At 18.0% G+C, this 16,022-nt stretch overlaps 2 protein-coding genes across 2 annotated transcripts; both read left to right on the plus strand.

Moving 5' to 3' along the window:
• Positions 1 to 160: 160 nt before the first annotated feature.
• PRELSG_1249500 (conserved Plasmodium membrane protein, unknown function) lies at positions 161 to 9,993 on the plus strand (the record flags this gene model as incomplete). Its single annotated transcript, XM_028678304.1, has 3 exons — positions 161 to 9,339; positions 9,600 to 9,813; positions 9,907 to 9,993. 3 exons carry the CDS (start codon positions 161 to 163, stop codon positions 9,991 to 9,993), a joined length of 9,480 nt encoding a protein of 3,159 aa, XP_028534607.1.
• A 1,386-nt stretch (positions 9,994 to 11,379) lies between these two features.
• Positions 11,380 to 15,679, plus strand: PRELSG_1249600 (elongation factor Tu, putative; the record flags this gene model as incomplete). The annotated part of the gene is made up of 3 exons (XM_028678305.1): positions 11,380 to 14,657; positions 14,796 to 15,327; positions 15,617 to 15,679. The coding sequence occupies 3 exons, from the start codon at positions 11,380 to 11,382 to the stop codon at positions 15,677 to 15,679; spliced, it is 3,873 nt and encodes a 1,290-aa protein (XP_028534608.1).
• Positions 15,680 to 16,022: the final 343 nt, after the last annotated feature.

The raw sequence follows: 16,022 nt of genomic DNA on the forward strand, positions 1-16,022 counted from the left end.
CATTATTTTATTATCATCTAGAAATTATACAAGATTATTAATTTAAAAAAAAAAAAAAAAAATCGTAAAATAATGTGAGATAGATACATATAGAGATGGCATCATAATATATAATTTTTTTTTTTACAAATTTTTTTTTTTTACTTTTATATAATTCAATATGTTTAGAAGCATTATTCCTACTACTGCTGGTTTAAATAATTCTAAATATGTTCATGCAAATATAGATGAGGATTTTATTTTTTGCAACATAAATAAAGATGGGATAAATAGCAATTTAGAGAATGAATTAAACTTATCTCAAAATGCAATAAATGTGGCAAATTCGTATAATATCAATATTGAAAATTTAGAAAACTGTAAAACATCAGAAGAAATAGCAATTAAGATATTAAAATCTCAAAATTTAGAAAATAAAAGAAAATACACAGATAATAACGAAAGATACTATCAGAAAAATAAAAAAGTTTTAAATTTAAATAATGATCAAATAAATATATATAATCCTTCAATTGAAAGTATATCACGAAATATGCTAATCAAAGATCAATATGATGACAACAATTTTCAAAATAATTTTAAATATTTCATGGAAAATACAAATCAATGTCAAAAGAAAAATGATTGCTTTATATTTAAAGAAAATATTGGTGAATTATGTCAATCTTTAAATAAAAACACATCAAATGATTTCTTAATTAATAAAGAAGTATACAGTATCAACTTAGATAGTAATAATAATAATGAAATTAATGATCACTTAATAGGCCAAATAGATTTATTGAAGTTAGCTTATAAAAGTCAACATAAAAATTATAAGATGCTAAATAATATCACACCTACTTTATGTAATAATATAGATAATAATAATTTGAATAACTTTTATATATTTAATTACACTGATAATCATTATAATAAAAATGTAAATTTACAAGGAACTTATGAAGATAGAAAAAGTATAGAAAATTTAAATAAAATAAATCAAAATATAAGTAGCCATTTGACTAATGAAAATGAAGTTGAAGAAAATACAAAAATTAATGAATTAGTAAATATAAATAAAGAAAATATAAGTTTAGGTAAAAATTTCAATGTTAATACAATTCTAATAGATGGAATAAATGAAAAATATCAAATTGATTTACTAGACAATATAACTGATCCGAATAATTTAAGTGAGATAAATCAACTAAATCATATAAATCAATTAAATGAGATAAGTAAAATAAATCATTTAAATAATATAAATAATTTAAATGAGATAAATCAATTAAGCGAGATAAGTAAAATAAATAATATAAATAATTTAAATGAGATAAATCAATTAAATGAGATAAGTAAAATAAATAATATAGATAATATAAATCAATTAAATGAGATAAATAAAATAAATAATATAAATAATTTAGTTAATATAAATCAATTAAATAATATAAATCAATTAAATGAAATAAATAAAATGAATAATATAAATAATTTAAATGAGATAAATCAATTAAATAATATAAAGCAATTAAATGAGATGAATAAAATACAAGAGAGAGAATTAAATAAAAGAGATCAAATGAATAAAAATGAATATTTTAATTCAATCTCAATTATCAATTATAATAAGGAAGAAAATGAAGTGGATAAAAGGTTAGTCACATTAAAAAATAAGGAAAAAAATGACGAACTATTACTGAATGATTACAACATAATAAAATTTTCTTCTTCACCATGTAAAAAAGACAACTTAAAATCATCAACTGAAAATGATAATAATTCAATAATAAATGAAAATACAAATGATCAAACATATCCTAAGAAGAATAATAACCTAAGCATTATTTTTGAAGAAAATATTGAATTGTTTTTAAATTTAAATTCTAATGATTTAAACAAAAACAGAAAAATGAAGAAACTAATTATATCTATAGAAGATTGCTTAAAGAATGATAAAAATATAATTTATGATAAAACTAAGAAAATAGAAATTTTATTTGATAAAATTTTTTCAAATTCAAAAGAATTTTTAAGCAGAGATATAAGTTATAGAAAAAATGAAAAGAAACAAGTATATTCTGACGAAGACAAAGAAAAATCAAATGAGTTATTAGAAAAAAATTCATTTTCAAGAAAGAAAAGTAAAAAATATAATAATTCTAATAATGAAATTATAAATGATATAATATTTGGCCATTATAATATTTTACTGTACTTAATTTTATTGAATTTCGATTCTTTTAAAAAATATCTAAATACTGATGAATTAAATGAAAAGGTTCTTTTTAATTTAAAAATAAATTTGAAAAATATAATAATAAAGTTATGCCAAAATGAAGTTAAAAATAGAGTAATAGAGTTCTACGATATTCACGAAAGTTTTTTAATTCAGCTAAATTTTATATATGAAAAATGCTTATTATATATATATGATATTTATATATATGTTGAAAAATATGATACTGTATTAGTTAACTTAATAGATTTGTGTTTACTCTCTTTTCAAATTCATTATAATGTACAAAACATTATTGTTAACTCTATTAATTTATTACTAAAAGTGTTTAAAAATGATAACAAAAAAAATTTTAAAAAATATATTATAGATAACTTACTGTTAAATATAAGTAATATTAATTTTAAATATAACAAAATGAATTTTAAAAACAACCAGATTAACTCTACTTATATTCATCTTATGACTTTTTTTTTCATAAAAATTGCGGAATCATTTTCTTTGTATAGCGATGATTTAAAAAATAAGTTTTTATTATTACAGGAAAAAAAAAAAAATAAAAAGAAGAAAAAAAAAAATAATGATGATGATGAAGAATATAAAGTAGAAAATCAAGAAAATAGCGACAATGAGAAAATGTCCAATTTATCAAATGAGTCTTTTAATTTAAGCTTATTTACTAGTGAAGATGAAAATAATGATAAAAATAGTATAAATAAAGAGGATGATGATAATTTTCAAAATAATATAAAAAAAAAAAAAAAAAAAAATAAAATATACTCTCCTAAAAGTAATTACACAAATAAAGAAAAAAATATTGTAGAAAAAAAATATTCATTAAGAACAAAGAAAAATAATAAAATAAATTATGATAATAGTTTTGAATATGATGATTTAAATAAAACAGAAGAATTAAATTTATCACTAAAAATTAAAAATAAAAGAGATTTAAACAAAAAGAAATCCATGAATATAGTAAAATATGAGGATAAATCTATAAAAAAAAAAAATTCAAATAAAATAGGAAATGAGTCTAACGAAAATTCTGATGAAAATTTCAATAATTTTATAATGAGAATAAATTTCAAAAGGTTAAATAGCATAATAAACTATATTTTAATAGAAATAATAGAAAAAATTTTATATGAAAATAATAAGAATGCAAAAATAATTTTACAGTATTTTGTTTTAGATTTAATTAAATGCTGTGATAACCCTCTATTTAGTATAAGCACACTATTTATAAAAAACATTATTCATATATTCCTTGATATCATAAATAAAAAAAATGAAAATAATATAAAAGAAACTTGCTTATTTATATTAAGATATATTTTTAAATATATATTTAATATTTATAATTATATAAATTACTCATGTTTTCACTTACTGTATAATTTCAATAAAGAGCTAAATAAAAATAAATTTATAAAACCACTTTTTCATATTAATAATTTTAGCGAATTTTCCAAAAATCCTTTCAATGAATTTAAAGATATTGAAGGTAAAAATGAAAAAGAAGAAAAAGAAAAGAATAATAATGTCTGTACTGATTTAAATAAAATTTTAAATGAAGAAAAGAATATCACTAATTTTAATGAAGTACAAAAATTTATTAAGTGCTGTAATGAAACAAAAAAAAAGGAAAAATGTTTTCGATGTTTACAATGTGAAAGTATTTATCATTTTACATGTATATATAAAGACTTTAATAAATTAAATATAGAAAATAATATTTATGAGGAGAACGAATATTTTGATAAAAATTTATTCTTACCATATAAAAAAGAGTATGAAGATAAAAGCAATAATAATAATAATAATATTAATAACAGTAAAGAAGAAAATATATCAATAATAAATAAAAAAAACATTTCATGTATAATAGATTATGATTGCGATAATTGTAAAGTAAAAAACATAGTCAAACATTTTATTATAAAAGAAACTCAAATAAATAATAGTTTTTTAAATTTAAAATTTAAAAAAAAAAAAGAAAAAAATAAAGGATTTTATAGTTATGAAAAATTTATTAGCAATTTAAAAGTTTTTGTTATATATTATTACTACATATTAATACATTTGAATAAGAATAGGTTAATTGAAGATATAGATAAAGACAAAAATAATGTTTACTCATACATATTGCTTCTATATAATGATTTTACACTTATAAATGAAAATGAAGAGGTTAATTTGGATTCAAAACATAAATCATTGCAAAAAAAAAAAAAATCCGGTATCTCTACAAAAAAAAAAAAATTAGAAAAGGAGAAAAAAATAAATCATTTAAAAAAATTAAATGATTTTTTAATTTATGAATTTAAAAATGCAAAAAAAAAAGATGAAATATTTCTTTCATTTAGTTACACATACAATTTTGATATATATATAAATTCTATATGGAAACTTTACCTCTATTTTTTTTTTTATGATTTTTTCTATTTGGCATTTAGTCAATTATTTTATATACTATATGAAAATAGTAATAAAAATCTAAGGTATTATAGTATTTCTATAATCAATAATATTATAAACGATAATTATTTATATCTTAAATGCAAACAAACACAAAATATTTTATTATCATGCTTAACAGATAACTATTTAAAGGTTCGTGAGTACACTCTTTATATTTTTTATAATTTTTGTAAGAATTTTTTAGAGATAGGGTTATTAATCAATAATAATAAAAGAAAAAAAGATAAACAGTTGGATGAACTTAGTTGTTCCCCCAAAAATCAATCCCTACACCCAGAGTTAAATGAATGTTTTGAAATAAATAATTGTATAAATGATAAAGATAGTAAAAATAAGGAAGAGTTTGACAGTACTGATGAAAAATTTACTAATAAAAATGATTACGAAAAACCTTGTAGTGAATTAAATAAAAATATTAATTTTAACTCATATAATAAGTCAGTTGATTTAAATGAATATATTACTAAGGATATAATTGATTCTATTAAAAGATGTTCAAAAGATATAAAGATTAGTGTAAGAATTATTAGTGTAAAAATATTAAAATATATTATTTATTTTAATATTTATGTAAAAAAATATAATGATAATAATAATGAGGATAATATAACTGATAATAAATTTATAGAAGAAAAAAGAAATGATATAAATTATAAGAAAAATAAACAGAATTGTATCAATGACAACATTTTAATATTAAATGATTTAATGGAAAGATATGTTTCTACATTTGATAATGATACAATGAAAAATATAATATTAGAGATATTAGTGGAAATATTTTTTATAAACGTTTTTATAAAAGCTGTGAAAGAAGACAAAAATGTATTACTGTCTTCACCTTCAACTAAGAAAGAAAATATCAATGAAAATTTGAATGAATCTTTAATTAATAGTACTGAATCAGAAGATAGTCAATCAGTTGATATAGAAGAAGATTCAAACAAATATATAAAAATAGAAAAAAATATGTACACTTTATTTATTCATTTACTATATGTTATGAAAAATAAACACAATATAAATATAGTAAATAAAATGCTTGCACATATTGATAAAAATATAAAAAAATATGAAGACAAGTTTGATTTTATAAATGAAGTATTGAATAAAAATAATTTAGAAAAAAATACAAAGAAATTTAAAAAAAATGAAAATGCAAATGGAAATAAGAATGATTCTAACTATAAAATTGCGAATAAGAATAATGATTATTTTGATGAAGAAGATGAAGAAAATAAAGAAATAAATAAAGACAATAATTTAATAATTACAAAAAATAATATTTATAATATATATATGAATAGTTTTTACAAGCATTTAGAAGTGTTAAATAAAAAAAGTATAAAATATATTTTAGAAGTATGGATATATAACTTAATTTGCTTATTTATAAAAAGTAGAAGAAATAATGTCCTTGAAAATGAAACAAAAAAAATTATGAATATTTTTAATATTATTATTGAAATAATTCCAAGTTTATTTATTAAATATGTAAATTTTTTCTATCCATATATATATAACAATGACGTATCAAAAGATGTTTGTGAATTATTGTCTTCTATTATTCCTTATTGTAAATACGATTTGCAACTAAAATTACAATTTAAAAAGGTAAACTTTAATAATTCTTTAATATATCATAATAATATTTTTATTTCTAGATCCTATATTCACTTACTATGCACATTACATACATATATTTTTTGTAATTTTGTTTATTTTAAAAATTATATTGAAGACTGTTTTATAAAATTGCATAAATATAAATTATGTTTCCTTATCAATAATTACATTCTACAATTAAATGATTTTGTAAGAGAATTTTATTTTATGAAGCATGAAGAAAAACAAAATATAAAACATAATTTATGTCAGTTATATTACGATAAAATAAAAAATAATAAAGATATTGGATACAACGAAAATGATAATAATAATAATAATGAAAATAATGAGGATCATCCCAATAATTATTTTATTGATAACCTTATAGATATCAAATATGAAGAATTTATTTGTTATTTAGATAAATATAAAAAGCACATTTTTGAAATGTTTTCAATAACACAAGATGATATATTAAATATCAATAAATATGCATGGTTTATCTCCATTATGCTAGAATTTATAAATATGAATAAAATAATTATTAATGATGTCTATTTAGAAGATGTAGATGAAAATGTTCATATTCAAATAAAAAACTTAAAAGAGAATAAAAAAAATAATTCAAATAAAAAAGAAAATGATCATTTTTATTCTATAAAATCAAATAATTTCAGTGAAAATAATAATATAAAATATATAAAGTTATCAGATATTATAAAAAATGTCAAAATTTATAGTAATGGTATTTTATATTTCGAGTTTATATATAATAAACAAGTAAACTATATTAAAAAATGGAATATTTTGAAATTAAAAAATGAAATTATCTCTGAAATAATAAAAAAAAAAATAAGTGTTCAAAAAATAGAAAAATTTGTAGATATATGCAACTATAAGTTTTATAATTTATCCTTGATTCTGGTAAATTTGTTAATAGATATGTTCTATTTGTCCAATGATATAAAATGTAAATGTTTTTTTCTTCATTGTTTGAATAAAATTTTATCTAATTATTATAATTCTCATTTTATCAATGATTTAAAGTTAAGAAATGTTTTTTTTTATTGTATCAATAGCTCTAATGCCACCTTACAAAGGAGCTTATTATATACTCTTCTTCAATTAATTAAAACATATGAACATTTTTTAAGTAATAAAAATAATATTTTTATTTCCCAATACAAAAAATATAACACTAATGAAAAAAAATTGAGTGTTAAAAACTCTTTAGGTAATAGTAAAAATGGCAATATTTCTTTAGTTCATCAGAAGAATACAAAAAATAGTAACAATAATATTAAAAAAAAAAGAAAAAGTATAAAAAAAAATAAGAAAAAATTAAAAAACAAAGGATTTAGCGATGAGCAAATTACATGTGATGAAAAAAATAGATCAATAGATTCTTACAACGATACACCTAGCTCAGATTATTTGAATCCTAAAATAGTTAGTACTAATGGTAATGAACGATGTGATGAAATTTTGAGAGAAAAAAAAAAAGGAAAAGAAGAAAAAGTAAAAAGGGAAGAGTTGTTAGAAGAAAAGGAAACAGAAGTAGAATATGTAGATGATGAAGAAATAGAAAAAAATGAAAAAGAAATAGACAAAAAAGATGATAATGTGATGGGGGGGGGAAAAAAAAAAGAAAGAAATAATGATGAACAAGAAAATGAAAACTTAATGAATAGGAAAAATAATAAAGATATGTTAAATTCACAAAATAAGGATATCATTCATGTATTGTTAGTAGCTTCCTTATTTACACAAAAAATAATTGATATATTAATGGTAAATAAATATATGTATATTGATTGTACTGATGAAGAATTAAATTTTATCAAAAATATAGGAGTTCAAATATTATATCACTTATATAAAGAAGGTTTTATACAAAGCAGTAAAATATCTCCAAGTATTTTCTGCTTATGTTTTTCAACGGATTTGAAGCTTAAATTACGAAGTGAAAAAGTTATTAATTGTATTATAGAAAAAGAAAATTCTAACTTTTTAAATAATTTAGCTGAATGCTTACAATACATGTTATTTTATATAATTGAAAACAATTGCATGTGTGATAAAACATATAGCAATAATATAAATAGATTATTTTTATTTAGTAAAATGGAACCATCCTTCTTTAAAAGTCTACTAGATATATATGACAATTTGCCTAATAAAAAATTTAAAATGAAATATCTAAAAGTTATACTAAAAGAAATTGAACACGCTTGTCATTTTATTTTATACGATAAAATCAAAAATTTTATAAGAGATGTAAATAATAAATATAATAATAATATCAATAGTAAAAGTGTTATAGTTGAAATTTGTCAAATCAAGAATATTTACTCACATATTATTAATAACTACATTAAATTAACTGACGATCAACAAGAGATCTTAAATGAATCACACGAAAATGCTTCTAATTCTTCTACAATAAATAATAAAGAGGATAAAAAAAGAAACAAAAAAAAAAAATGTAAAGAAAGCAAACAAAACTTATCAAAAAGTACCAATATGAAAAAAGAAAAAAATTTCACATCAGATGATACTTCAAATATTAGTAGTTCCGAAGAAAATTATAATAAAATAAAATTTCTGAAAAAAGTTAAAGAAAAGTATAATTACCTTTTACAGCATAATATGATAATGGATGAATACTCTTATATTAACTATTTTGTATTTTTATATTTACAAATTTTAATATATCTTATATCATATATAAATTATACTACATATAGTGAAATAACATTATTAATTCATGATATAAATAAAGTGTACTATATTATTTCATCAACCATAAATTTTAACAGTGATATGGAAAATTTTAAGTACAATCAAGATTCTATTTGTTCACTTAATGAGGATATAAGGAATTTAACTAATGATGATGAAATCAATAATGAAAGTGAAAATTTTTCGTTAGTTAATTTAAATTTAAATAAAATTAAATGTTTTGTAATAGTTTTATTAAATAAATTAACACATAATTTAATAAAACATTACAATATAGATACGTCAAAGTAAATAAAAAAAATAAAATAAATGATAAATAAATAAAAAATAGAAATATATACTTGTTACACATATTTGTATTTCTTTAAAGAATTTTTATTTTATATATTTAACTGTTAAGTTGTATTCATACATTTATATAATATTTCAATTTATTTAAATATATTATATGTGTGTAACATACTTCTATATTGTTTATATATTATTTATGTACCATCTTTGTTTTAAAATTTTTTTATTTCTCAAATCTTCTATTTTACTTTTACAGGTTACATGATTTGAATGAAGATGAAAATATTAAAGAAAATAAGATAGAAGATGAAAAAAGAGAAGAAAAAAAAAATATTTTTAATTATTATGAATATATATATGACTGCATTGAAATATATATAGATGATAATACAACAGTCATTGAAAAATATTCAAAATACAATTTAAATATGCACAACCTAAATAATGATTATTTAAATAAGCTTATAAATGTAATATAATTGTTTTTTTTTTATTTTTAAAATAAATTAATTTAAATGTATACTTTTATATACTAAATATTTTTTTTTTTTTTTTTTCGTTAGGATGGTAAAAATAAAAAAATTTTACAAAAGAAAAGACAAAGAGAAGTAACCAAACAGAAACGTTTGATATTGAAGAGTAATATTTAAATATATTATTATATTTAATATTTTTGTATATATAATTTTTATGTTAAACTATTTTTATAGTCGTATATTCGTCATGTTTTAAATTTTTTCTTTTTTTTTTTTTTGGTAATAAAATATGGCATATATATTTATGCATATATATGTTTAATTATATGTATTTTTTTTTTTTTTTTTTTTTTTGTTATTTTTTTTAATTTATAAATTAAATACTTTAGAATTTTTTTTTTTTATATTGTATAATTAAAAAAAGAATCTTATACTTTTATATAATTTAATATTAACTTAATTTTATAATTAATTGATTATTTCAAAACAAATTTTTATATTTATTCAAAATTTTGAGTTCATTTTTTTCTTTATGATGTTATTATAATGCAACAGATAAAGTATCCAATAGTCTTTTTCAACCTAGAAAAAATTAAATAATGGTTATTTAAAAAAATTAAATTAAAATCAGAAATATTTATTATTTTTTTTTTCATAGTTTTTTTTTGTTTAAAAATATGACAAAAAAGTATAAAAAAAAAATAGTAAAGTATTTAATAAAACTAATCATTGAGTATTAAATATTTCGCCTTTGCATAAATTAAAAAAAATATATTTTTAAAAAAATGAAAAATAATCATTTAGATTAATATTATGAATTTTTCCTTTTTTTTAAACATTTTAGGTAACTGAAGAAAAAAAAATTATGACTAAAAATAAATTTTTTTAATATTTTTTACTATTGATTTTATTTTTTTTTGGATTTATTATATTTAACATTTAAATACACATGTATGTATTTATGTATATATATATATATTTATATTAATGTGCATAAATTGATGCATATGCTTATGAGTTTTTGTATTTTTTATTTTTAAAAAAATTACATTTTTTAAATAATATAAATATGATATTATCTAAAAAAAAAGTTTTTAATTAGAATAATATTTTGAACATCATGTTTGTGTTAAAAAAATTATACATATGTTTATCTATAAAGAAATTTTAAGTATCTTTATATTTAAGTAAAAAATATGTATATATATATATATATATACATGTATTAATTTTATTAAAAATTAAAAAGTACTAATATATAGAATTTAAGAATTTTTTTTTTTTTGTTAATATTATAAATTTAGGATTTATGATATGCTATTTATAAAGAATTATTTTTTATAATCATTTTTTTTATTTCTAGTTTTGAATAAAATAATATTTTTAAATTTTATATAGTCTAATTTTTTTTTTTCTTTAGTATATATATATATTATAAACAATTTTAAAATAAATATATTTTTCTGTTTCTTCTATACATATTTTATTACTTTTTTTTTTTTTTTCTATATATTTTTTTTTTTGTTAGTTTTTCTTTAATCTTTTTGAAAATTTATTATAATGGATATTATAAAAAATTTAAACGGAAATGAGAGAATTCGTAACATTTGCATTTTAGCTCATGTAGATCATGGGAAAACTACTTTGGTTGATAATTTAATTAGTTATAATAAAATAATTAGTGATAAAAACATAGGTAAGGTAAAGTATTTAGATAATAGAGAAGATGAACAAAAGCGGCAAATCACTATGAAAAGTTCGAGTATTCTTTTAACATATATATACAATGAAAATTATTTAAATGAAATGTTTATTGATAGAGACAATAGTAAAAGTAATTCTCAAAATGAAGGTGGTGCAAATAATGATGATAATATAAATAAGGAAAGTACGAACAATAGTGAAAATAAATTAACAGATGAAAAAAAAAAAAATTATAATGATGTTGAAAAAAAAAAAAGTGATGATAAAATTATGGGAAAAAATAAGACTTATTTAATAAATATAATTGATACACCTGGTCATGTAGATTTTTCCTCTGAAGTATCAACTTGCATTAGAATATGTGATGGATCATTAATACTTATTGATTGTATAGAGGGTATATGCAGTCAAACAAAAATTGTTTTAAGACAGACTTGGAAAGAAATGATAAAAAGTATTTTAGTTATTAATAAAATTGATAAATTAATAACAAATAAGAATATGGATAGTATTAGTGCATATGAGCATATAAATAATATAATTGAACAAGTAAATGCTTATATTTATCAACTATATATTGAAGAAAATATGAATAATGATAGTATAGAAACTTCTGAATTAGAGAAACATTCTTATTCACCAACAAAAGGAAATGTATTACTATGTAGTAGCATACATAGTTGGTGCGTTGATATGAACACTTTTTCTTTTTTATTTTGTAAAAAAATGAATATAAATCTTAGTAATGTTGATAAAATTAAGAAATACATGTGGAATCAATATTATTTTAATATGAAAGAAAAAAAAATTTTAAAAATTCCAAACGATGCATATTCATCCAATAATAACATAAAAAAAAAAAAAAAAAATTTGTTTTCCTTAGTTGTTCTTGATTTCCTGTGGAAAATTTATGATATTACAATTATAAATAGAGATGATGAGAAGATAAAGAATTTATGTTTAGAATTAAATATTTCTGATTCCTTTATGAAAAAGAATAAACAAAATAATATTGAAAACAATACTTTTATTTTAACACAAATTATGTCAAAATTTTTAAATTTTTCAAGGTCTATTTTTAATGCATGTATTGAAATATTTCCATCACCAAAAAAAATAGATGAGAATAGACTTTTTAAAATTTTCCCTTCTTTATATAATAAAGAAATATATAGAAATATAATTAACTGTTCTACCGATGATTTTACTGTTATCTATATATCTAAATATATTTGCGCAAATCTGCAAAATAATACTTTAGTTGGATTCAAAGGATTTTACGATAAGAACACCTTTTTAGCTATTTGTAGAATTTATTCAGGAATTCTATATCAGGATATGATTTTATATATATGCGGAAAAAGTATTAAGACTGTAGTTAAAAAGATATATATATGTATGGGAGGAGATCTTTTATCAATTAATGAAGCATATGCAGGTAACATTGTTGCTGTATATCTTTCTTTAATAAAAGAAGATTATGAAAATAATAAAACAAATCAAATAAATTTTTTAGAAAAAGAAATTATTGTAAGTAGTAATGTAAGCAAAAACTCCAAATGTTATAATGATTCTAATGAAAAAGAAAAAAGAGAATATTCTTATGAAAATACACATAATAATTTTAATAAACAAATTCTGAATGAATCAGAAAATATTTTTAAAAGAAATAATCAAATAAAAAGTACTGATGAGCATTTTGTTAACAACCTTGGAAATGTTGATGGGGAAGATTTACAATATTTGTCCAATACCTTAATGAATTTAATTAAAAATAAAAGAAGTAAAAAAGAATATAATATATTTTTAATGAATAATGAATGCATATTTTTAAATAAAAATGTCACATTATCAAATCAAAAAAATATTGATTCTTTTATTTTACCTTTTACTGATACATGCTCAACCATATTACATACAATAGTAGAACCTAAAAATATTCAAGATATGAACAAATTTCTATATGGCTTAATTTTACTATACACATGTGATACATCAATAGATATAGATTTTAATGAAAGAGGAGAATATATTTTGAAGTTTTGTGGTGAAATACATATGCAGAAATGCCTCTCAGATTTTGTTAATATATACAGTAATATAGAAATAAAGACATCAGATGCTAATATTTCTGTTAGAGAGGGTATTAATGATAGTTATATAAAAGTAAAAAGAAAAAAAAATAAAATCCATGATAATTTAAAAGGTTTATATAATTATTATTTAAAAATACAAAATTCAAATCAATTTAAGCATTCAGAACATTTCATAAATGATGATATAACTAAAGAAAATTATAAAATTATAGAAGATGATAATAGTAACAATACAAGCAAAGAGAAAAATAATATGCTTAAAGAGAAGAATATTAATTCTTTAAAAATGGAAAGTAGTAATAGTTCAAATAACTTTTTTAAAAATATATGTTTAGAAAAAGATAATCATTTTTTAAATATATTATTTAATTACAATCATAATACCATATGTAATAAACTAAATAATAATTCATTTTATGTTTTTTTGAGTGTTTTAAATATGCCTGAAAATATATTGCATTTTTTTGATAAACATTATTCCAATATACAAACTATATTAGAAAATAGATGTATTTCTCCTTGCTTTTTAAATTATAATAAAGTGGATTTTTCCAACAAAAATGAGCATTTTTTGTATAAACAATGTTTAATTAATTTAGAGAAATGTGTAAACGATTTATGTTTTTCTGACAAAGTTAATTATAAAGATTTAATTGAAGAAAATATAAATGAATCAATAATGAGTGATTCAGAGAAAAGAGAAGAAAAAGAAAATTTAGCAAAAGATAATAATAATGAAAAGGTGAGTTTTTTAAAAAAAAATAAAAATTATCATTTACAACTATGGGATATTTGTGTGCAAAATGGAAGTATCACATTATTATACATAAAAAAATATTATAGTAAAAAAAAAAATAATGAATATATACTTGACAATATCTTAACAAATGAGAAATATAAAAATATAATTAACCAGCGATGCTTTGTTGATACATATTTATCTGATACAAATAATGATATAAATATTTACTTAAATAATTTATGTCTTGGTTTCAAACTAGCATCAAAATATGGACCAATAGCACAAGAACCAATCAGGTAAAAAAAAAAAAAATAAAAATAAAATAAAATAAAATAAACGAGATAAAAACACATTAATAATATATTGAAAAGTTTATATATATGGTTCGAAAAATTAATATTATACATAATTATATATATTTATATTTTTTATAGAGGTGTTTTATTTATAATTGAAGGATTAATAATCGATGAATCATTTAATGAAGAAATATTTGAAGATATAAATACAAAAGAGGAAGATTTAGAAGAAAAAATAAATCCAGGTAATATCATTGCTTTAATGAAAGAAACTTGTTTAAATTCTATGCAACAAAATAAGCTAAGAATTTTTGAGCCAATGTTAAGGCTAAATTTAACTTGTGAAAGTAGTGTATTAGGTAAAGTATACAATGTTTTATTAAAAAGAAGATGTACTATATTGTCAGAAGAAATAAAAGATGGATATTTTTTATATTGTATTGATGCATATTTACCTCTGTTTAATTCTTTTAAATTTGCCGAAGAATTAAGATCAAAATGTTCTGGTAATGTAATTTATGATATTCAATTTAGTCATTGGCATAAATTAGATGAAGATATATTTTTATCAAATGATAGCTCAACTGTTATATATGACGAAGATTTTGATATTAAATTAACTGACAATACTGCAACAGAAATAGTTAACTATATCAGAAGAGCTAAAGTAAAATAAAAAAAAAAAAAAATAATAATGGAAGCTGCATGAATAAATTACTACAGTAATTTATTTGTATATATTATAAAATAAAGTTATCTCAAATATAAATATATATATACATGTGAAATCTTATAATAAAGATATGTAGTAAAATAAATTAATTTATAATAAAAAGTTTAATTTAAAATATCTATAAATTATAAAAGTTATTTAAAAAATATATTTATATTTTTTAATTTCAATATTAATGCTTATGAATCTTTTATTATTTATGTAAATTTATTTTTTTATATAGGGTTTAGTAACTAACGAGAAAATAATACAAAAGCCAGAAAAGCAATGCACTTTAAAGAAATAGCAACATTATTAAATATTTTAAAATAACAAGAACATAATATATGAACATCCATTTTATAGATTTTTGTTTAATATTTTTTTTATAAAAGATTTATTACATCAACATTTTTATTTTTAATATTCTCTTAAATTTTATATTTTTTTTTTCATTATTTATTATTTTTTTTTATTTTATTTTATTTTTTTTTTTTTTTTTTTTGTTCAATAACTTTTTTAATATAAATTAAATATATTATTTGAGATATATAAAATAACAATTAGAAAAAATTAGCAAAATTGATTTTATGAATTAATAACTTATTTTCTTTATTATCTCCTATATTTTTTTATGTATTTTTATAGGT

The sequence above is a fragment of the Plasmodium relictum genome (genome assembly GCF_900005765.1).
Source record: "Plasmodium relictum strain SGS1 genome assembly, chromosome: 12".
In the NCBI taxonomy this organism is placed as follows: Eukaryota; Apicomplexa; class Aconoidasida; order Haemosporida; family Plasmodiidae; genus Plasmodium; species Plasmodium relictum.